At 39.1% G+C, this 22,197-nt stretch overlaps 1 protein-coding gene across 1 annotated transcript in view; it reads left to right on the forward strand.

The window, feature by feature from the left end:
• The first annotated feature begins 2,216 nt into the window (after window positions 1-2,216).
• NAF1 (nuclear assembly factor 1 ribonucleoprotein) overlaps window positions 2,217-22,197 on the forward strand; it is a 38,831-nt gene continuing 18,850 nt past the window's right edge. Inside the window, exons 1-4 of the mRNA XM_033857406.2 lie at window positions 2,217-2,622; window positions 5,067-5,235; window positions 18,441-18,534; window positions 21,896-21,978. Of these exons, the coding sequence (XP_033713297.1) occupies window positions 2,369-2,622; window positions 5,067-5,235; window positions 18,441-18,534; window positions 21,896-21,978 (600 nt within the window). The 5' untranslated portion in view covers window positions 2,217-2,368. The remainder of the gene's footprint in view (window positions 2,623-5,066; window positions 5,236-18,440; window positions 18,535-21,895; window positions 21,979-22,197) is intronic.

A 22,197-nucleotide genomic window follows, 5' to 3' on the forward strand; every position in this document is an offset into this window, starting at 1 on the left:
AAAAGCAGTCTCCTTCCCTTGCCATGCGTATGGTTTGCCATGATTACAGACCCAGAACTGCAATTCTCTGCTGATCCTGAATAAACCCATCTTTGCTGGAGAAATATCAGTTCATTTGTTTCAGATCAACATCAATATGAAGTTCTTCTACTTTCTTAGATTCTTAGATTCCTGGTTCTCTTTAAAAGTCCAGCTCAAATGTCATACTTGTTGAAAAGTCTTCCTTCACTCTCCCATCGCTTTCTCTCTCTTTCGTATTCCTTTGGTACATCCCTCTTCTGTAGTACATGCTTGTACTATAATACATTTCTCTACTAAAGTACTTATGGCTTGCTTCCAACTTGTCTTTTTTACTAAACTGTTAGTTACTTAAGGGCAGGGACTGTGTTTTTCACCTTCCTGTATGCCCAGTTCATGATGCAGTGCATAGGCATGCTAGTAAGTAAATGATCACGGAGTGAACAACTAGGTATTTGAATTGTTCCCAAACCTATGCTTCTGGTCTTAGCCTTTCTATTCAACTCCATTCTCATATTTTCAAAGGGCTGCTGGCATTTTTCAATTGACTGTGTAGTTTTTCCTCAAACTCAACATCACAAACTCATTATGTTGTTCCAACTTCTCCATCTTTATCAGTAATACCAACTTCCTTCCAGTTTCCTTGTTAGACATTTTAGAGTACTTTGAGTCTTCTTCTGATGCTGAGGATTTCCTTTACTCTATTTCACTGACTCTAGCCTCTGTTCAGACATTCATCACTCAATTCCTGGAAAAATACAAAACCTTTTTGGCTGGCTGGAGGGTATTCTGACTCAAATTTCTTTTCTTCTTAAATTAATATGCATATCTCTGCAAGATCATCACTGAAGTATCATTTTATTCATGTCCATGTGTTGTTCTATTTATCAAATAGTTTTGTGAATGTGTATGACACATGCCATTCTCTTGCATAAAAACTTAATTAATGTTCACATGAACTAAATGAGATAGTATTTTTATCTCTATTTTATAGATAAGGAAAATGAAATTTAGGTATGTTAGACTCTCTGCCCAAAGTCAGTTACACCAACAAGGAAATGGTAGAGCTGAGATTTGAACACAGGTCTATTCAGCTGGGAACACTGAGCTCTGCTTAATCACTGCATTAGAGAATAGTTATCTCGAATTTAAATTCCTGCCTCTTTTTGGAAGGTCTCCATGATACAGCCAATCAATCTTATTTAACTTCCTTTCACATTTCAAATATCTTTCTCGTTATCTCCTGTGCGTTGACCTTTTAACTTCAATTAAATTGTAAGCTCCGGAGACTGTGCATTATTCTTGTCTTAATTTCTATGAAGGTCTAGTACTGTGGAGGGCACACAGTAAAACTCCGTGAATAAATGATAACGTCTTTGGTACAGTTCTCGGCACATATGCATGCTTAATCAGTGGTCACGACGATTATTATTTATTATTACTCGAGGGGTGGATGCATCAAGCTGAAGTCCTAACAGAAAACCAGAAAATTCTGATCTCTACCTCAATCCTAAGAACTTCTTCCTTGCCTTCCTTATGACCCAGAATTATGGTTTCTCAGGCCAAGTTAGTCATTTTAATTACATCCCACCCTTTCTGCGAAGCGGTATCAACTATAACATCAACCAGCAGCAACACTTTTTCCACGATTAGTGCTCTCTTTAAATTGGGAGCGCTTTGGAGGAAAAAAAAAATGGAAGAGTTGTAATCGTTTTGAGATGGATGGTCATCGTGCTTGCTGTCTATCCACGGCTGGAACTCCATTTAACTTTAAGGAAGTCTACTAGAAGTGCCTGCTCAAGGATTCCTGGCTCAAGTTTCTGATGTGTACGGTCTCGGCCCATCAGGCATCTCCCTGTCCTGTCCTGTCATCCCTCCTACCAGTCTCCGCCTCCGCGGAATTGTCCCAGATCCTGCAGCAGCTGCAGGAAAGTCTCTCCATCCCTCTTTGCGGAGTGAGACGCACTTCCCAAGACGCAGGAAATTCGGCGGCTTTCGGACCCCGCGGTCCAGGCTGCAAGGGCCTGCGGCCCGGCCCCGCCCGCCCCGGCCCCGGCCCCGGCCCCGCCCGCCCCGGCCCCGGCCCCGCCCGCCCCGGCCCCGGCCCCGCCCGCCCCGGCACCGGCCCGGCCCCGCCCCGCCCCGCCCCAGAGAACGCCGTCGCGTCTCTCTACGTCACGCGCTGCCGGAAGTGCAGCTGCGTGCACGGCGGGGGCACGTCTCCGGACGGTTCCGCGCGCTGTTCCGCGTGCGGCTCCCCGAGCAGCGCGGGAAGTGGCCCAGCGCTTCGTTGTCGCCTCCGCCGCCGAGGTGGTGTATCTCCCCGCGCGGGCGCTCCGAGCGCGGCGCCATGGAGGTGGTGGAGGCCGCCGCCGCTCAGCTGCAAACTCTGAAATTCGGTGGCGCCGGCGTCGGGGTTGACCAAGGTCTGGCCGTGCCGGCTCCGGACCCCGCTCCGGTCGCAGCACCGGGGGCGGACGAGGGGGCCCCGGACCTTGCGGGGGAGCAGCCGCCTCAGCTCGCCCCGCCGTCGCTCCCGGAGCCGCATCCCGGAGGGAGCAGCCTGGAGACGTCGGACTCCGACTCGGACTCCGACTCGGACAGGTCGGGCGCCCGGCGGTCCGGGGCGCGGGGCCTGGGGCGGGCTCGGGGAGCGGGAGGGCCCGGGGAGCCGGGGCGCGTTCCTCGCCGCCCCCTGTGGATCGCGCTCGGGGCCTGAGCATCGCCGTCAGGGCCCCTCGTCCCCGAAGTCTGGGGGTCTTGTGTACACCATATCGTTTTCAGCTAGAGTATAGGAAATCTGTGGATATAGGGTTGTTCCGTGACCAGTCGTGTGGCGTGTCCTTGGTGGTTATAGCTTATAGTTTGGGGCAGAGCCGACTTTTCCCCTTCCAGTTTAGTGTGTGCGCTTGTTTGTGGAGCCAGATAAATGGAGCATCAGGTGAAGGATTTTATGTGTTTACAAGTTAGGTCCCGGCAGTTTTGTTCGTAGAAGCTTTCTGGTGAGGAATTATTAATGAAATTAGCGAAATATTGTTATTTTAGTGTTAGTGCAGGCTTCCGTAGGTTTTATGAGCCACCTCCCCCCTCTCTCGCGGTGTCTTTTAAATATGAAAGTTTTGTGGAGGGAGGGGACTTCGGCGTGACGTTACTACACCACGCTGCACATCGTCTACAAGTGTTTGACTGTGTCTTGTGCGACGCGGTTAACAAAATAGATACTACCCCTGCCCTGCATTCTGCTGAGAGGGACGAAAAATAAAAGTAAACATACCAATCAGCCAATGAGTTGGTGACAATTACCACGAAGGAACAAGCTAGGCACTGAGAAAGTAATAGGAGAACCCAACCCGGTCGGACCCCCTGGCCATGATAAAGTTTTAATTCTAATGGGTGGAGAAACTATTGAAGAATTTTTGAGCAGATAATTGACATGCTCAGGTTAACGTTCTGATGTTTTGCTCTGTGGATAAGGAATTGAACTGGGCTCAAGAGTGAAAGCAGAATGGGCAGGGTTAGTGTGGAAGCAGTTGGAAAGATGTTCCGTTAGTCCACGATGTGACCATGTTTGGATTGAATATTTTGACATCTCCCTGATCAGGGTCGCTAGTAGATGTTGTAGTGGCCGAGTCAGAGAGGCATCAGTTGGGTGGATGGTGGTGCTGTTTACTGGGATGGGGGCTGTAGACCAATAGGAGTATTAACTTCGGACAGTTAATTTGAGGTTTCCCTCACAACAAATTGGAGATGTCATGTAAGCAGTAGGATGATGAGTTTAGAGTTCAGAGGACAATTCTGGTATGGACATGTAAATTTGAACATCAGATTACAGATAAAACTTACTTGAACTTTTTAATATGGATGTTTTCAAACTCATACAAAGTACAGAGAGTAATACAATGAATGAACATATACTCATCACCAAACTTGACACTTTCCAATATTTTGCTCACTTTGTTTTATCTAACATTTCTAACTTTTTTTTTAACCTGGTAGTGTTAAAACAAATTTCAGACAGCATGCCACCTTACCTGTAAATTCTTTACTATTCATCTCTGATAAAATACTTTTTACATAACCACCATGTCATTATAAATCATAGTAAAATGAACCCTAATTCCTTAATATCACCTAATACACACTCTGTATTCAGATTTTTCTAGCGGAATAGGAGTCACGTTTACCAGTTTTATCATTGACTGAGAATGCAATAGCTTGAAATGATTCCAAGGTTTCTACCTCTGGTGACTGGATTGAGGACTAAACAATGAAATAAAAGTAGAAGCTCGAAGACAGAAGCAGATTTAGTAAGGAGAATGCACTTTTTTCTTTTAACTTGTGAGTGTGAGACATGTATAGGTCATTCATACCACAGTTGCTGGTAAGCAGCTAGAGATCAGGAGAGGAGCCTGGGGATATCAAGGCTGAAGATTTGGGAGTTATCTGCACATTGGTAATGATTGAGCTCGTTGGAGTGGATGAGGTTATCCATGGAAAGAGTACCAGAGAAAGAAGAGAACATGAGGATGGGACTCTTAGAAACAGTACATACAAGGAGCTGAAGTGGCTACCAGCAAACAATTTAAGAGGAGAGTTACTGGCACTGAGAATTGCTGTGGAAGTCAAGGGCTAAAGGAGATTTCAGAGAGTAGTGTTCAGCATGGTTAGTAACTTTGAGGAGTTGCCAAATTGAAGACTGAGAAGAAACTCTCTTGGCTTAGTTGTGATTTGGTCCTTGGTGACTAATAAGAGAGGTGCCTTTCCCAGAATTCTCGTCTGTCAGTGATTTGTCACATGCTTAATTATATTCAGACTGTGGCATGACACGTGAGGCAGTTGTAATAAGAGGGTTTGGGTTATAGCAGGGATTTTGTGATCAATGGATTAAAGACTGCTTTCCAAATACCATAGTCAGTTTCGAAATGCTAAGCTTTTGAACAGCAGCCATAAACACCTAGTAAGGTAGATATTTCCTAGTTGAATAATCGTATTTTGGTACCCTCATAATAATGCTTTTGTACTGTTTTCAATTTTTTTCTTCTCTACAGTGAAACAGATTCCGATAGTTCAAGCTCCTCTTCTTCCTCATCATCATCCTCATCGTCTTCATCCCGTATATCCCTCCCTGCAGTGCTGTCAGATGGAGAAGATGATTTACAAGTTGAGAAGGAAAATAAGAATTTTCCTCTTAAAACAAAAGATGAGTTACTTCTGAGTGTAAGTACTTAGATTTGTTACTGAACTTAATTTGCATGTTCTAAAATATTTTATGGTACCAGTATTGATCTCATTTGGCCTATATCTGCTCCATAAATTTGAATACCTTTCTCAGCTTTTATTGGTCATACCTTTGCCATGCCTTGGCTTTCTTAAGTAAAAGAAAGTATTGATCTGAATAATTTCTCAGGTTGCTTCCAACGCTAACATTTGACAGTTGTGCTGGGCATCAAGTTTGGCTTGCTGCTTTTCATTTTTTATCTTCCCTAAAGAGTGTAAAGATTTTTTTTTTTTTTTTTTTGCTCTACAACTCAGGAAATTTTGCTAAGTAGCAATTGAAATTATTTTTTTAATCGACTGCATTTAGAGAAATAGTGAAATTAGGTCGGTTGCACTTTTGAGGATTTATATTTACGTGAAGTTTTTGCAGTGTTTTCATTATTACAGTTGGAAAAAACTTGTTTATTGTGGATTGGTATTGACATTTGATAGGTTTGGTCTATAAACTTAACTCTTGTGTGCTTATTTCCTTCTAAGCTGTTACTAGGAGGTTGATGGTAGTCTGGTTGAATGAAACCTTATGATCCAAGAGGAAAGTCTTCTCAGAATTTCACAGGATATTGCCACATGTTTATTCTCCCCACTCCCACGTGTACTTTAGTTATTATTAAAGCTTTTAAAAACCTTAATGATCACTGACTGTAATGATATAATACTTAAATCAATGAAGTAGTAAAGCAAGATTTGAAAAAAAATTTTAAAGCCTAGAGTCATTCAGGCACCTTTTCATGACTGTATTCACTCGATATTATTTCCTTTTTCTCGTTGTAAGAAATTTCCTATCTCACTTAACACCTCATGTATTGAGAACCCTTGGATTTGTATGCAACTTCATCATTAATTTATATTTCCCTAGTATAGACATTGATCTCTGTCAGTGGTCTTTTTACACAAAGCCTCTCCCAACTTATGACTATTTTCTGAAAGTATTGGGAAACTTGATCTTTTCCCTGTATCTTGATCACCTTTTTATTTAAGTTCTCTCTTAGAGTATAAGAGTCAACAAATAAAGGACCACAGTACTTTGATTTATGTATGTGTTTCATTTTCTTATTTATCTTACTAGACCTGGAATTTTTCCCTTGGAATTTAATGCAAAATATTAGTCAATATACTTAGGTATTTTTCTGGATAGAGTGCTCGTATTTTCATCAGAAAGTCAAAAAGGGTCTGTGTCCATAGAGGCCAGGAACCACGTTCTTGAGGACTGAGTTCAGACCTGGTCTTCGCGGTTCCCTTAGAGCCCAGCAGAGTGCTTTTCGGTTGTGGGGTTCTCAGTCAACGGTAATATGTGATTGTAGAATGGGTGAGTGAACAGGCATCTTACATTCACCCACTTTTAAACTATTACAGCACACCTGCCATATGCCAAGTGCTGTAAACAAGACCCATCCCCTTTCTGCTGTCGTAGTACCTACTGGAGAGAGAGAGAGAGAGAGAGTAAATGAAGCAGAGACAAATACAGTCACTTGCTGGAAGTGCTGTTGAATTGTGAGTGTATGCTTGGCTCATATCAGAAAATTGCATTTTTGCTGGGAAGGAAAGTATGTTAGCTTTTAAAACTTGGAATAGTGTGCTGCTCTGTTCCTTTTTGTGCCAGTTCTGAAGGATCTTTGGGAAGGATGGAAGGGGCAATTATAGTCTTTATTTTTAAATTTTGGGTTCTTAACTAGCTGTTTACTTTATATTTTCATGATTAGGAAATAAATGTACTAGAAGTTCCTAGTCTTTTAAGCCACTCTGGTGCCAGAGCTAGGTGCAGGAATGAGTTCTCTGGTCTGCCCTAAATCTTTTTGACTTAGGGTCTGAAAGAGTATCTGAGGACTCCTTCAGGACTTTAGCTCTGAAGTTCAAGGGAAGAGAATGACTTGGCCCTGAACACCAAGGATGGTGTGGCTACAAGTACTCAGTATCTTTAGGACTCTGCTCTTTTTCTGTTGCTCTGTAGGTGTTTCTGCGCAGGGCTGGTGGCTTGGCCACTGATACTCCTGTATGAAAGCCATGGAGAGAACTTGTGCTGGTTTACCGGGGGCTCAGTACTCAGGCCTGAACAAATAATTGAGTCTAGTGAGATGAGTATTCGGATTGCCTGGACATGAGTTACCTAGTCACTGCTCTTCTTGTGGAGAGTGTGTAGGAAAGTGTGTGCTTGAGAGAAAGCACAGGGTGAGTGTGAGAGCCAGGTGACAGAAAGGAAGCGTGAGAGCGTGTGGAATTTGAGGAGGGCGGGAGCTGGGTGGGTGTTTTCAACCCCATGCAAACCACAAGGAATGGGTTCTCGGTCACAGGAAAGGGAGGCTTAGAACACTTCAGACGGGGTTGCTGTTCTGTCAGTAATAGTATTTATCTTCTGTGGAGGGGAAGAGGGAAATAATAATACTTGGGAGCAGTTAATCACATGACTTACATTGGACTCTTGTGGCGGCAACAGAGACCCTCAAATTGCATCAAGAGAAGGGGGATTTGTTGGAAACTTACTTGGATAGGAAAGCCATCGGGAACCAAGCTAGCTCTTGTGGATGGCCATGCTGTTTCTTTTATACACTTCTTGGGACTCTCATCGATCCAAGTGTCATATTCTTGTTTCCTGACTCACTTCTTCTGTTTGCCTGCAGAGTCATCTTTTTAATTCTCGCTTACACCTGCATTTCTCTTCTTGCTCCTGGCTGTACGTCTGGTCTCTCCTACTTTAAACTTCTCCACGAGCTGGCTATTAGCGCCATATTCTTTCCTGACTATGACAGCTTAGATTTGTCTTTTTTCAGAAGACGGCAGTCCGCGCTTCCTGGGAAGCATCCCCTCCTTTGTTACAACTAGCTCTGGCTGGTATTGAATGTGCCATTTGTTCAGGTCTACTGGTGTGTGTCTTCTTAGGCAGCAGGGGTTGTGCAGCGGAACTGTTTGCTCTGTGTAGTCTATTAATTTAATTTCCTAATGAAATTCTGAAGAAGATGAGAGAAATATTCTGTGTTGTCTTTGCCAAAAGGCATACATAAATTAAAATGGGCCAAACAGTTAATACCAGTTTCAGAGTTTGTGCTGGATCATTGAGATCTTTAGAACATAAACATGCCCAGTTTAGCCCGGTTTTATGTCCTACCTCTTTATGAAGTATCTCATATGCTAGGCTGTTTGCTATTGTTGTTCAGGCATGCCGAGCTTAATTTTTACCTCCATTTAGCCTGTTTGTCAAACAGGAATGTTGCCTTCCTGGGTCGAGCTTTTTAAATCTTTTCCATTGTTGCAAAGTTAGGTCCTGGTGATCTACCTACTAGCTATTGCGGATCTCTCATTGTAAGAATGTGGGAGCTACAGTGAGGTGACCTCGAGATTGTTCTTTTAGAATTAAACAGTTGCTTTTTAAAAAAATTTTAGTTAATTTATTTATTTTGGGCTGTGTTGGGTCTTTGTTGCTGCGTGTGGGCTTTCTCTAGTTGCGGCAAGTGGGGGCTACTCTTTGTTGCGGTGCGCGGGCTTCTCATTGCGGTGGCTTCTCTTGTTGCGGAGCACAGGCTCTAGGCACGCGGGCTCCAGTAGTGGCTCGCGGGCTCTAGAGTGCAGGCTCAGTAGTTGTGGCACTAGATTTAAACAGTTGCAACAATCTCTTGGGATGACAAGATGTGGTTATAACTTGTTTTAAAAAAAGATGAGGGGAAGAGGAAAAACGAGGGATTGGTCAGCCATAGAGGCATTGGAAAGGAGAATAGACTTAATTGGCTTTTTTCTTAATGTCACAATTACATAATATATGACAAAGTTAACCAAGTGGAATCATTCTTTTAGAACATAAACCCTTTAATGCTGAGAAGGTTTATATTAATATGTAATCTATACAGTAAATATAAAGCAGTATGCATATTACAGTTTTGGAACTACATTAAACCACATAGGGTTTATTCAGTGTTTCAGTGAATTGGAAAATTAGGTTCTATTTGAAGAAGTTTCTCATCAATTTATGTTCTTAACTGTTCTTTCAAATAAATCTGATGTAATTAAAATTTAGAATCATAAGGACATTCATGGGATTGTGACATTGCAAAGTCTTAATCAGAAATGAATTGTATAAATTAGTACCTATTGAAAACCTGAAGTTTTTACATAATATTTTAAAATTATAATCACAGTGCTTTTGGGGATAAAACATAGATAATACTGCAATATAGATAATGTGTATTTATACATGTAATATAACATGACCAAGAAAAAAACTTAATGCTTGTAGGCAATTCTTGGTAAATTTACCTTCATAATTTAGAGACTGCCTATATTATGTTGTATATATACCATATATATACACAATATATGGTATGTAATTTACAATATACAGTATATAGGCAATATACAAATGCAATGTATGTATATATACAATATACAGTATAATATAGGTAACATACAAATGCAGTATAATTAGGTTGACCCTTATAGTTGTAGTTAGGGTGAGTACACTTTTTCTGATTCTGGCAGTGCAGACCCTTATCCTAACGTGAGGATATGGAAATACGTGGGCCACCTCAAGTGGTCAGAAGTTACAGTGGATTATTTCACATTTTTGACTTCCCACCATCTTGAAATTGTATTGCACCTTGTTCTACAGTTAATAATCGTTGATTGAATGTGGTGTTTTCAGGGTCCAACTTGGTTGATGAGTTTTGTCCTAAATGCAGGCCTTGTTCAACTTCAGCTTTTTATGACTTTAGTATATCTGGAATTATTATATCATATCTTAGAATACCGATGGCACTTACTAGCATTCTCAAAATACCTGATATTTAAGAAATGGCTTATATACTTGAGAGGAGGTAGGTTTTCATTAATACTTGGTGCTTTTTAAAAACAGTGCTCAGATTTTTTAAAAAATTAAGATTTTGTGCTTCATTGCACAGTTTTTTCAGTAAGGCTTGTATGAAGCACAAATAATCCTGAATAAATACTGATTTATTCAGTAGAGTATCCATATATACCCTGTGTATATACATGTATATGATCATTATTACACAGAAACATTCCATTTATTAGCTTTCTCCATCCCCAGTAGATTTAATAAGTGAGTTGTGATTGTTTTTAGAGAATAAAGACAAATGTCTGTAGAGAAGACTCCAGCTAGAGAGTGAGCATACACACTTGGCTGAAAGCAGAGTAACAACAGAGTTGATGACTGAATGCCCAGTGAATTGTACCAGGTACAGGAAGCTGAAGGAGTGAGTGGAAGGGGAGATGAGTTGCAGTGCAGTGGTCAGGGAACACATCGTGGCTTGACCTTAGATTGAAAGGTGGATAGGATCTCCATAGAAACGGACATGTGAGCAGGATAGGAAATTTCCCAGTGAAAGAACCAAGTCTGTCGCAGCGGAGTTGTGTCCCCGGTGTTGGTTACGCTGTAGGGGCTCAGGAAATGTTTCTTTGTTCACTCATCATCCATGGGAGTGTTTTCAATTCTAAAATGGATACTTTTTAACCTTTTCACACTTCTGAAAAGTTGGGACTAGTAATTGATGGCAGTGATTAGCTTCACAGTTTTTTGGCAGTGCTTTTAATTTTGTGGTATATAAAGTCAGTGTCTTAGATTCCGTGAGGTACGGACTCCTCAGTTAACATAAAAGATAATGCTTAGGGTTATATTCATCATTGAAGGTTTTTTCTTATGGAGATGGATTATGATTTTATTTTACTTTTATATTTATGCCAGTTAACTTTCGAGAGTATTCTTATGAGCTTTGTTTTTGTGACAATAATTTTAGAGAAAGATGGGATGAGAACATTGTAGTTTACTACAAAAGGAGAATATAAAGAAGATAAGAGAATATAAAGACATTTCAAAGAAGTGTTCACTTTCAACTTTTAGGTGAAAATATTTAATGGGCTAATGTGAATCTAGTGTCATATATGATAGGGTAATTGATGAGGGCAAATTAATGCTTGTTGGTGATGGCTAAAGGAATAGCTGAGTTCCATGGAATGTTGTAAAAGTACTTTCCGTGGAGAAGTTGATGAATCCAACTAAATGTTATATGAAGTCCTAGTTGACTCACAGTGTAGAGACCTAATCCATTCTTTTTTCCAATATGTTTTACCAGTTATAGGAAAAAAAAGTTAACAATCATGGCTCTCAGTACTCCAGAGATTGGATGCTACTTTCCAACCATATCTGAAAAGTGAAGGCTCACCTAATAGCATCAGGTAATTGGCCTCCACGTGCATGTCCTCTGTTCTTGGGTAACATGAGAAAGTGGTCAGATAACTTCATTCCACTTTCCTCACTTTTTAAAGTTCTCCCCAAACTGGCACCGAAAGAATTTGTTGCCATTTGGAATGTTTGATTCCTTTTCCACTATCTGCTGCCCTTTTTCTGTATTTGTGAGTGAAAACCCAAATCAAGGTTCTTTAGGTAATTTTACCTCAAAAGATCATAAGTTACTGATTTTTTTCCCCCTACCCCAGTGATAAGTCTTCATAGAGCTAGGGAAGTCAAGGCCATTGTAAGGTATGACTGTCTTCTCAGCGGGCCATTTTTGACCCATTAGCTCCTTCCGTTTTTGTGCTGGAAGTTTTAGGCACTGTTTTTTGACTGGTGTGTCTACAGTTTAATTTTTAATAGGGTGGATTTTTAATGTTCAGTGCTTCTCATTTGAATTTTCGTTTAACTGAGCAAACATGTAGGCCATAAAGATGTCTGAGAATCAGAATATAATCATATTCTTCTGATAGACAGTGGTTGATCTTTCACGACTGCTTGAGAAGTGTGGTTAGGACCTTGCATTTCTTTAATGCCATAGCTGTGAGCATCTGTTCTCCAGAATCAGAGTAACTTTGTTCAAGTCTGGTATGTAATTTCTGTATTAATGTTCTGTCTTTTTGATTGCATGCTGTTAAACATTTTTTAAAATTGTATTGTTAACCACTTGTGTGAATTATTCAGAACTTTTTTTGCTTAGTTTCTCACTATTTATAGCTAAGAAGCCTGAAGTAGTGAGTGGAGAGGAGCAGATTCAGAACTAGCATCAGGTGGATTCCAGGCAGCTCTGTTTTTAGTTACTGTTGTGGAGGCCTGCTTAGCAGCATTGGAATTTGATCATTTGAACTTCCTGATTATTTCCTTTCTGAATAATATAGGATAATTTGTCATGGTAGAGGCTGATTCTGTCATCTAATTTACGCTTTCCTACATTACTGTAAGAAACCCTACATTGCCTTTTAGTAAAGCCTTTGACTTGGAGGTATAGAGTGTGTCAGAGTAGAGGATTGGATTTCTTTAGTATGTTGAATTTCAGGAGTTCATTTGCCAAATGCTGTGACTTTTTTCTTTGCCTGATGATGTGAGTGAAATACTTTTCTTCCTTTCCTTGTCTACTCTTTGTTGTTAAATTTGTCATTACATGTAAACATTTTGAATAAATATGTCCATAAAAACTGTTTTTACTTTTCTTTGATTTTTGGATCAATAAAGATAATATTAATTTTATTTAAATGAGTGCATAGATATTTATATCTAGTTGCAGATACTGTACATCCAAAACAGTTGTTAGTTTGTTTTTAATTTTGGAAAATAACAATGATGACAACAGGGATTTATCACACACCTTCATTTCTGCCAGTGGAGTATTCAGGTTAGTGTTCACATCTAATATGGTGCGTGATGTCAATAATATGGCCTTAAAATTATACTTGTATTAATGGCCGAAAATAGATTGGTCCTCCTTTACCTGGGTATATATTTAGTAATGGAGGGCTCTTTGGTTGTGTGAGGGTGTAAAGCATTGCTGTCCAGTAGATCTTCCTGCAGTGATGGAAATGTCCTATAGTGACCCTGTCTTCATACCATAGCTACAGAGCACTTGCATGTGGCCAGTATGACTGAAGACTGCAGTGCAAATTTTATTTACTTTTAATTAATTAAATTTAAATAATCAAATGTAATTAGTGTCTTGTATTGGATAAGCAGAATAGAAGGAGTCTTTTCTACTCCCTCATTAATCTTTCCATGGGGGTTGTAGGTAAACTAGGCTCATATGTTAATCTTCCTAAGCGGCTGTAAATAGCCTTCTAATCTTTTGTTTTCATTGCACTTGATTTTGTTTATATGATGAAGGGTCCGGATTTCCCTCATCAGCTCTTCCTTCAGTTTTTTAGTTTATCGTTATGCCTCTTATTTCTGATTCTTTATATCCTCTGCACTGTCAAGGCTGTAATGTACTTTAATATGTGTTCTGGCCCCTTGTTTTTGGTTATTGGAGTGTGTCTGTTTCTCCTCGTTTCTGTCACACACACACATCCTCTCTCCACTCCTGGAAAAGCAAAGTGCTTGATTTTTGTTTGAAGGAGATTATGAGACAGAGCAGATTCATTCATTATCTTACCAGGGCAGCCTCTGTGTTATTAGCGGGCCAGGTGTTAATCTAATGGCTGTAGTAATGTTTGACACTGCAAAGCTGAGGTATCTGTGCATCAGTCCTGGGCAGTGAAGCTTAATTGGAAGCCTGCCTTTTTTACTTTGTTATTGAGAAGGTCGGGTTGAGGTCCTTTTCATTCCTTGAGGATTCTCTTTTGAATTTTAAGAATTGTATTTTCATTATCTAATTTCTGCTCTGACTGAAAAAGTCTGCGACCTCTTCTGAGATTTTTTTTAGCTTGGACTGATGAGCTAAGCCAGTTCATTTTACTGAGCACCTACTATGTGCTCGCCATTGTTCCTCCTATAGCAACAAGCAAGGCAGACCTGGTGCCTATAGTTGTTGATGGATTTATTGTCTGGTTAGGGAAAGACTTTAAGCAGGTAAACAAATAGTATGTTAGACAGTAATGTATTTACAAGAGAGCAAAGCCACAGGATAATTTGATGAAGAGTGACTAGGCTTGGTGGTGGTGCAGTTCTTTAGATTAGTAGTTCTTTAAATTAGTAGATAAGGTAACTTGTGACATCTACATATCAAGATCAGATCTTGTATTAATGGTCTGACATTGTAGTCCAGAAACTTTCCCTTTGAACCTTCTGAAGTTCTGCCTTCAAACCTGCCAAAAATCTTCGTGGAAAGCACATCCCTTGGATGAATTGTTGAGGGAGTTTGGGAGATTTTTTTCTCCCCCTTTTTCCTTCTCCTCTCCTAGTATCCTCGTTTAAGAGGAGCTAATATCTCTTTTCTCCCTTGATTCAGTCCCCAAAATGCTATTTCCAAAGCAAATATATTGTTTGACTTAACTGGACTTTCAGAGGCTCCAGAACAGGCTCTTAACCTGGAATTATACAAGGCTGGTTTTACTTCTTGATCTCAACCTGGAATTGCACTAGGCTGATTTCACTTTTCTCTTAACAAGTTATATGTATAATATTTGGTTCTTTATATACCTTTTGTGTTCTGCAGAACATTTGGTATAGAGACTTCATGCATATTGCTTTTATAGGTAGGGTCTTTTACCATCAAGAAGCAGTGTGATGCCTTCATTGGCCTTTTTTAGGAATCTCAGAACTATGCATGCATTCCCCCATTACAGAGTACTGGGGTAGCTGAATTGGAATTAGAAGTGTGGTGTCTGTGTTCTAAGTTTTGGTTCTACATGAGATCAGAGATCCTCCCCATTTGAAGGCAAAACTTTTTGTTCTGTTAGTACATAGGTTTGAAACAGGGTAGTAACAGGAGTTAAGGGAGTCTCCCAGACTGTGTTTTGACCACAGGTGTGAGTCCCTGCCTCACTACAGATATTCTGGCTTTGTTTACCTTCCCTTGTCTCCCTCATGCTGGATGTCTCATAGATGTCCTTAGAGCAGGACATCTGGACTCCATTAGACCCTGTAGTCTGACCTGCTCAACTTACAGTAAATTATGTGGTGATGATATCAAAAGATGATGAAAGGGCATTTGGTAAAGTTCAACAGTCATTTCTGATTTTAAAAAACCAAACACACACAAATAGGAATAGGTGAATACTTTTCTTAACCTTATAAAAAGTTCCAATCAAAATGCATTATTATGCTTACCATTTGAAACATTCCTAATAGTCAGACATCATGCTCACTATCATCACAATTTTATTGTGGTCATACCAACCAGTGTCATTTGAAAAGTGAAAAATGCGATATACTAATATTGAAAAGGAGGAGGAGAACTTACTTTTTTTTGAAAATATGGTAATACAGTGAATACACAAGAAAATCACTAGACATAAATCTCAGCATGGTGTTTTCTTGTGTTCAGACAATTTTAAAATTTGAAACTAGAGAAGCAATGAAAGTGTCAGTGAATTTTAAGTCATCTTAGTATAGGGAAGGTCTTTCTAAATGTGACACGAGTTTTAAAATCGAAAAAAATGAAAAGATTGATGTATTTGGTGTAGTCAAATGCCAGTTTAGTAAACAACTTAAATGCCAGAAAACATGGTGAGAAGTAAGGGAGTGGATATTTGCTACGTAGTTGATAAAGAGCAAATGTTCTTAAAACCCCAAAGTTTTCTTATAAATTGATAAAAAGATAAACCTTCCAAAAGAAATGTGTATAAAGTATACAAGCAATTCATAAACACACTCAGGTAGCCAGGAAACATGTCGTCCTGATTAATGAAGAAAATCAAATTAAGGCAAGATACTGTTTTAGACCTATCAGATGGGCAAAGATTTAAAGTTTGCTTCTCAGTGATGGCAAGGATGTAGGAAAATCTCTCATACATTTTTCGTGGAAGTGTGAATTGATGTAACCTTTTTGAAAAGAAATTTAGCAGTATCTGTCAAAATTAAAAATGTTTATACCTTTGGATATAGCAGCTCCACTTAGAAGAATTTATCATAGGAGTTACACAAAGATATGTTTTAAAGAACGTTCATTGTATCATTTTGTGTAATGATAAAAATTAAAACTGCAGATAAATGTTGTATCAGGTGATTGGTATACTAATTTTAGGACATCTATACAGTGGAACTGTAAGAGTGTTTAAATAAAATAGATACTTATGTTTTGGTGTAGAAAGATGTGGAAGATAGATAAAAAGGATAGCTTATATTACAATGTGGGTACTTTAATTAAGTGAAACATATCAAAGTTAAATGTTAAGTTTGTGTCCGTCTAGTAAGTGTATTTGAAAGACTGTTAACAGCTATCTATGGAGAGGAACTGGAAGGTTGAAAGGAATAGGGTGGGGGAAATTTTTGCTTTTTACTTCGTATCCTTCTATACTACTTCAGTTTTTATTTTTTTTAAAAAAGGGACATGTATAACTTCTGTACTTTAAAGTTAAAAAAGATCAAAATAGTACCAGAGTTTAGGTTTGTACCAAAACATAATTATATTGCATGGGCCTTAAATTCCTCCTAATAGAACACACAAAACAAGGAGCCTTCCATTTTGTGGTCAAATAGCATTTATTTATTTGAGAATAGTGCTGATTTTGTGTCCTAAGTGTTAACGGCATACAATCTGCCCTTCTACCCAGTTCAGAGGTTTTCATAAAAGATCTAACAGCATTTCCTCTTTTCTTCCTTTCCTCTACCTACACAGTCCTGGCTTTATTTAACCAGCGGGCTTTATCACAGTCCAGAAGGAATGAAAGTTTTTGCTCTAGACCTTAACTATAATTTGGTGAGGCAGCGGGGCAGATTTCATCACTGTGCTGCTGCATTAGAAGCTGCCATTCGCCTCTTGTAGGAGGCGCTACTCTCAGAGCCAGAGTCCTTGTGAGATGCCTGTCACATTGCCCTCTATCACTAAAGCCTCCTGCCTGCAGCTCCCAGCATTATAGTCCTCCAGTCTCATATTTCATAGGGTACGGAGTTTCTTCAGCTAAGAACTTCTTAAACAAGGCTGTTCCATGCCACATTTACCAGTTTGTTCTAACAACTGAACCCCCTTCTCTATTCTGATACACACATGGAGCATTTTCAAACCATGGTCTTTGCCAAGAAAAGGCTTTTCATATTTAATATGATAAAATGACAAGCGGTCGTCCTCTCCTTAAAAGTACTCAGGGAAATTCCGACATATAAAACACAATCATTTCCTTCAACACAGGCCAGGCTAACCATACAGAGATACGTCTTCTGCAATGAGTTGGCTGAGACCCTTAATGTGGCTTTTCATAACTACTCCTTGATCGGAAGGTAGCATCCGCAGAAGAAAGTTATGCTTTCGCTCTGGTTAAGTGATTTTGTTAAAAACCTCGATTTGAGTTCCCATAGAGGAAAATGATTACCCAGGATATGCTCATCTGCAATGTACTGTATAATTTAGGTTTTCCTGTCTTTTCTAACATTTCTCCCAAAGTTACCTTTTTTCTCTCAAAGTAACCCCAACATGCCATTAATAAGATCTTTGCACTTTCAAGCCCTTCTTAAGGAAAAACTTCCTTCGAAGAATCAGTTGTGATCATTTAGCAAAGGTGAAGAATAGAAAGCTCTGTTTATTTAATTTAAAGCCTAAGGTCTGCTTTATTCTTAGATTTCTCTTCAACTTCATCTCTACTTCAATATCTAGTTTCTGTAGCAGCTGACATTCAGTTAACAGCTGGGTCAGAAAAGAGAAATCTTTAGATGTAAAAAAAATTTGGATTTTAACCTAGACAGGGAAGATAATCAGGCAACACCTTCACAACTTTTTGGACTGAAGCTTACATTCTGTTTCCAGGAATTCTGTACTTTTTCTTGAAGAGGCCAGAAATTCATCTCTTTCACACAGCCCCAGAAAAGTTAGCTGTTACTCTGCTTAGCTGTTTAACCACAGTCAAATTAATTAACCAACCACATTAAGGCAGCTCAGAGAACTCTCCTTGTGTGGAGAAACTGGAAATATTTCTCTTCGAATGCAATGACTCTGGGAGTTACTATGTGAGTTGTCTCTTTTCTTTACCTTGGATTCCTTAACAGCAGTTTTTTGGGGTAGGGGGAGGGTGGTTTCTTGTTCAAGTATGATTAGGAAAATCTAGAATGGTCTTCAGGCCTGTGTTCTTATGGGTTAGGCTGTAGACACTAGATCGCTCGAGTCACTTAGGTGGGGAGATGTTGAAGCGGGGAGAAATGCTCAGACACTGAAAAGGACAACATCCAAGAGATGACAAGTACTTAATGTTATGTCTCAGAAACGGGTGTAGCACTCTACATGGAAACCGTCCTTTCTTTAAAAGTTAACTTGTTGAAGCTGGAGGAAGGTTAATACTTTCTTATATTTCAGGAACTACCTACTGTTGAAGAACTCACTATTGTTCTGCCTGAAGGTATTGAATTAAAGCCTCTTGGGATGGTTTCAAGTATTATTGAACAATTAGGTATGTAAATATTTTTATTAATAAGAATTATCATTTATATCCAAGCATGTACTAATAATGAAATCAAAGACTTAATGACTGGTAAATTTTCTCTGAAAGATGTAATAACACTTCATTTTACAGTCATTAGGTTTGAACAGATAAATTTAGTTTTTGCTTATACAAGTAATACATAAATACAGTGTCTTTATAAAAAATTTAAAGTGTGCTTTTACTGACATACTTCTCCAGAATTTCTTTGATTTGGTATATTTTCTATTGCTGTTAAATTACTACAAATTTAGTGGCTTAAAACAACACATTTATTAGTTTACAGTTCTGTGGGCCAGAAGTGTGATATGGGTCCCACTGGCTAAAATCAAGGGGTCCATCAGGCTGAGTTCCTCTCTGGAGGCTCTGAGGGAGAATCCTCATATTCCTGACCTTGTCAACATCTAGAGGCTGCCGCCTTCCTTGGCTCATGGCCCCCTCCCTTCATTCTCAAAGCCCATAATGTAGCTTCTCTCTGACCTTCTTTCCTCATCACGTGTCCCTCTGACTGCAGCCTGGAAAACGTTCCCTGCTTTTAAGGACTCCTTAGGTGGGGTCTACCCACATAATCCAGGATCATCTCCCGTTTCAAGCTCCTTAACCTTAATCACATTGGCAAGGTCTCCTTTTTAACATAAAGTAACATCCACAGGTTCAGGGATTAGGGTGTGGATGTCTTTTTTTGTTTCTGTTGTGGGGTGGTGGGTAGAGGACCGGTAATTGCCTTTGATTTTATCTTATAAACATGTAAATTAGAAAGTTCTGTGATTTAACACCGATATTAATATCATGAAATATGAACCCACTGGAATACATGGGAACTAGATTCTACAGATTTCTTTTAGCCCCAGGATGTGAAGTACATATAGGAGAGACTTTGAAATTAATGTCGCTACCATTACCTCTCTAGTAATAGACTCCTAAAAATAGGACTCAGAGTTGACAAAGTCATAGGATTTCTTTAAAAATATTTTATTTATTTATTTATGGCTGTGTTGGGTCTTAGTTGCGGCACGCAGGATCTTTCGTTGTGGTGCACAGGCTCTTCGTTGCAGCATGCTGGCTTCTCTCTAGTGTGGCATGCAGGCTCCAGAGCATGTGGGCTTTGTAATTTGCAGCACATGGGCCCAGTTACCCCATGGCATGTGGGATCTTAGTTCCCCGACCAGGGATCGAACCCTCGTCCCCTGCATTGGAAGGTGGATTCTCTACCACTGGACCACCAGGGAAGTCCCAAAGTTTTAGGATTTTTGAACTGGGAAAAAGACCTAAATTGTCCACCAGTCCTTAGTTTATGACTTAAGAGGCATAGAAAAATTCAGGTCGGGGCTTCCCTGGTGGTGCAGTGGTTGAGAATCTGCCTGCTAATGCAGGGGACACGGGTTCAAACCCTGGTCTGGGAGAATCCCACATGCCACGGAGCAACTAGGCCCGTGAGCCACAAGTACTGAGCCTGCGCGTCTAGAGCCTGTGCTCCCCAACAAGAGAGGCCGTGATAATGAGAGGCCCGTGCACCGTGATGAAGAGTAGCCCCCACTTGCCACAACTAGAGAAAGCCCTTGCACAGAAACGAAGACCCAACACAGTAAAAATAAATTAATTAATTAAAAAAAAAAGAATAAGGTCTTAAAAAAAAATTCAGGTCACTTGCTCTTGTGATCAGTCAATGGTAGAAATGGAAATCTGTCTTTTTGATCTTTTTATGTGTCCATATCACTATTTTAAAAATTAATTCTTATCTAATTTTGCCATTTATTAATGAAAATTCCAATTAAAATGAAACTTTTTTACAAAAATCATAATTAAAACTCTTTACATCACTGTTGAGTCATTACATTTACTAGTTTTTGAATTATCTTATGGTATTTAATATGCACAAATAAGTCAGGAATTTATTGGACTTGATGTAGATAGAAGAAATTTAGGTCATAATGTTTATTCTCAAGGGAAAGAAATGTAAACTATATGATACACATGGACTAATGCTTTTCGAAGATACTGTTTTGAATAACACATCTTAATAGACTAACAAAATTTTCAACCTGGTGGGAATAAAGAGTAATGAATCAAACAGCACATGTTACTGTTGTATCAATAAATGCTTGTTGCACACTCTGTTTGGAAAGCTTAAAACATCTAACACTATTTGGACCTTTTACAGAAAGGAGTGTACAATAAGTATTAGTCCACTAGGTTGTGGTGATAGCTCTGTCTGGATTTGACCATGTAATCATGTTAATCTCTTGAGTACTGTTTTCTTACCTTTCTATAAAATGAGGGTTTTGGATTAGGTGATTTTTAATATTCATGTAATTTTTGACTCCTTGAGAGGGGTATTGGGAGGGAGAGAAGACTGAGAATAAATTCTGCTCACTGTTATTACCTATCCTTGTCATCTTTATTCCAGGAGCAGATCTAACTCAAAAATTGTTGACCTGTGATCTGTTCCTTATGTGCATGTTCAGAACTTAGAAGCACTAGCTCTTGAAATTAATTGGGATACAATTGAAAATCTTTGAGTGGATTTTAATAATCTGAACTAATATTTCAAGTGGATATTCAAGTGGAAATACTTCAATATTTCCACTAATTTTCCAAGTGGAGATGGCATTATCTGTTTAATGTGACAGAGTACTCTTGTTTGTTGCTTTAATTTTCTAAGAACCTGTTGTGTGTGTGTGTGTCTGTTTGAGGTGTGTATGTTTGTTTTCCTCTTTGCTGTGGTAGATTGGTTGTTTGACATTTGTGGCACTTACATGAATTGGAGATTCTGCTAGACCAGTGGAATAATGCTTTTTGCCTTTTGAGAAGGGAAATGATAAAAATTACTGGGAGTTCTATCATTCTTACTTCAGCTGTTCAGAGGAAAATATATTTGTGAAATCTAACTTTTTCATATATCAGTAAGTAATCAGTGCTTTGCAGAAAAGAATTTCTAGGGTGAGAAAGAAGACTAATTTCTTCTAAAACAGGAGTTAGTGACTAAATGTGAGATTATTCTTTTTAGGGTAAAAATTGCTTGAGAAAATGATCAGCTTGAATTTGTTGTCTTAATGGATGATTCCAATTTTCTGTGAGATTTTGTACTTTAATTTTTTTTCTTGGAACTGTAGCTTTCATATAAAATAAAATAATGTAGAATTTATTTCCCTGTGCTACTTGGTAATAAATAGACTTTGTTTTTTTATCCAAGAGAAATAGTTACTGAGGTATATTATCCCACCTTAAATTTCATTTTAAATTATGTTGGAATTAAAGCCTAAATTCTCATTTAAATTCTACATTATCTTCTGATTAAATCTTGAAATAATCTTTTTGTTTCATTTTTCAGTAATAATTGAATCTATGACTAACGTACCTCCAGTTAATGAGGAGACTGTAGTTTTTAAAAGTGATCGACAGGCAGCAGGAAAGGTTTGTAAAAAATATTCACATCCTACTAATTATCCTGTTTCTTTGTTGATTGGTTTTTCTGACTTTCACTGTCTTAAAAAGTTTATTAATTTTAGTACATGAGCAATCTAGAGCTCTCAAATTTTAGTACATTCCCGATTTTCTTCAGTACTTCGTGTCTGCCTTTACATTGGTTTAATACTGCTTATTATCCTTTGCTGTTTGTGTCATTAAATACAC

This window comes from Tursiops truncatus, chromosome 5, assembly GCF_011762595.2.
Source record: "Tursiops truncatus isolate mTurTru1 chromosome 5, mTurTru1.mat.Y, whole genome shotgun sequence".
Lineage (NCBI taxonomy): Eukaryota > Metazoa > Chordata > Mammalia > Artiodactyla > Delphinidae > Tursiops > Tursiops truncatus.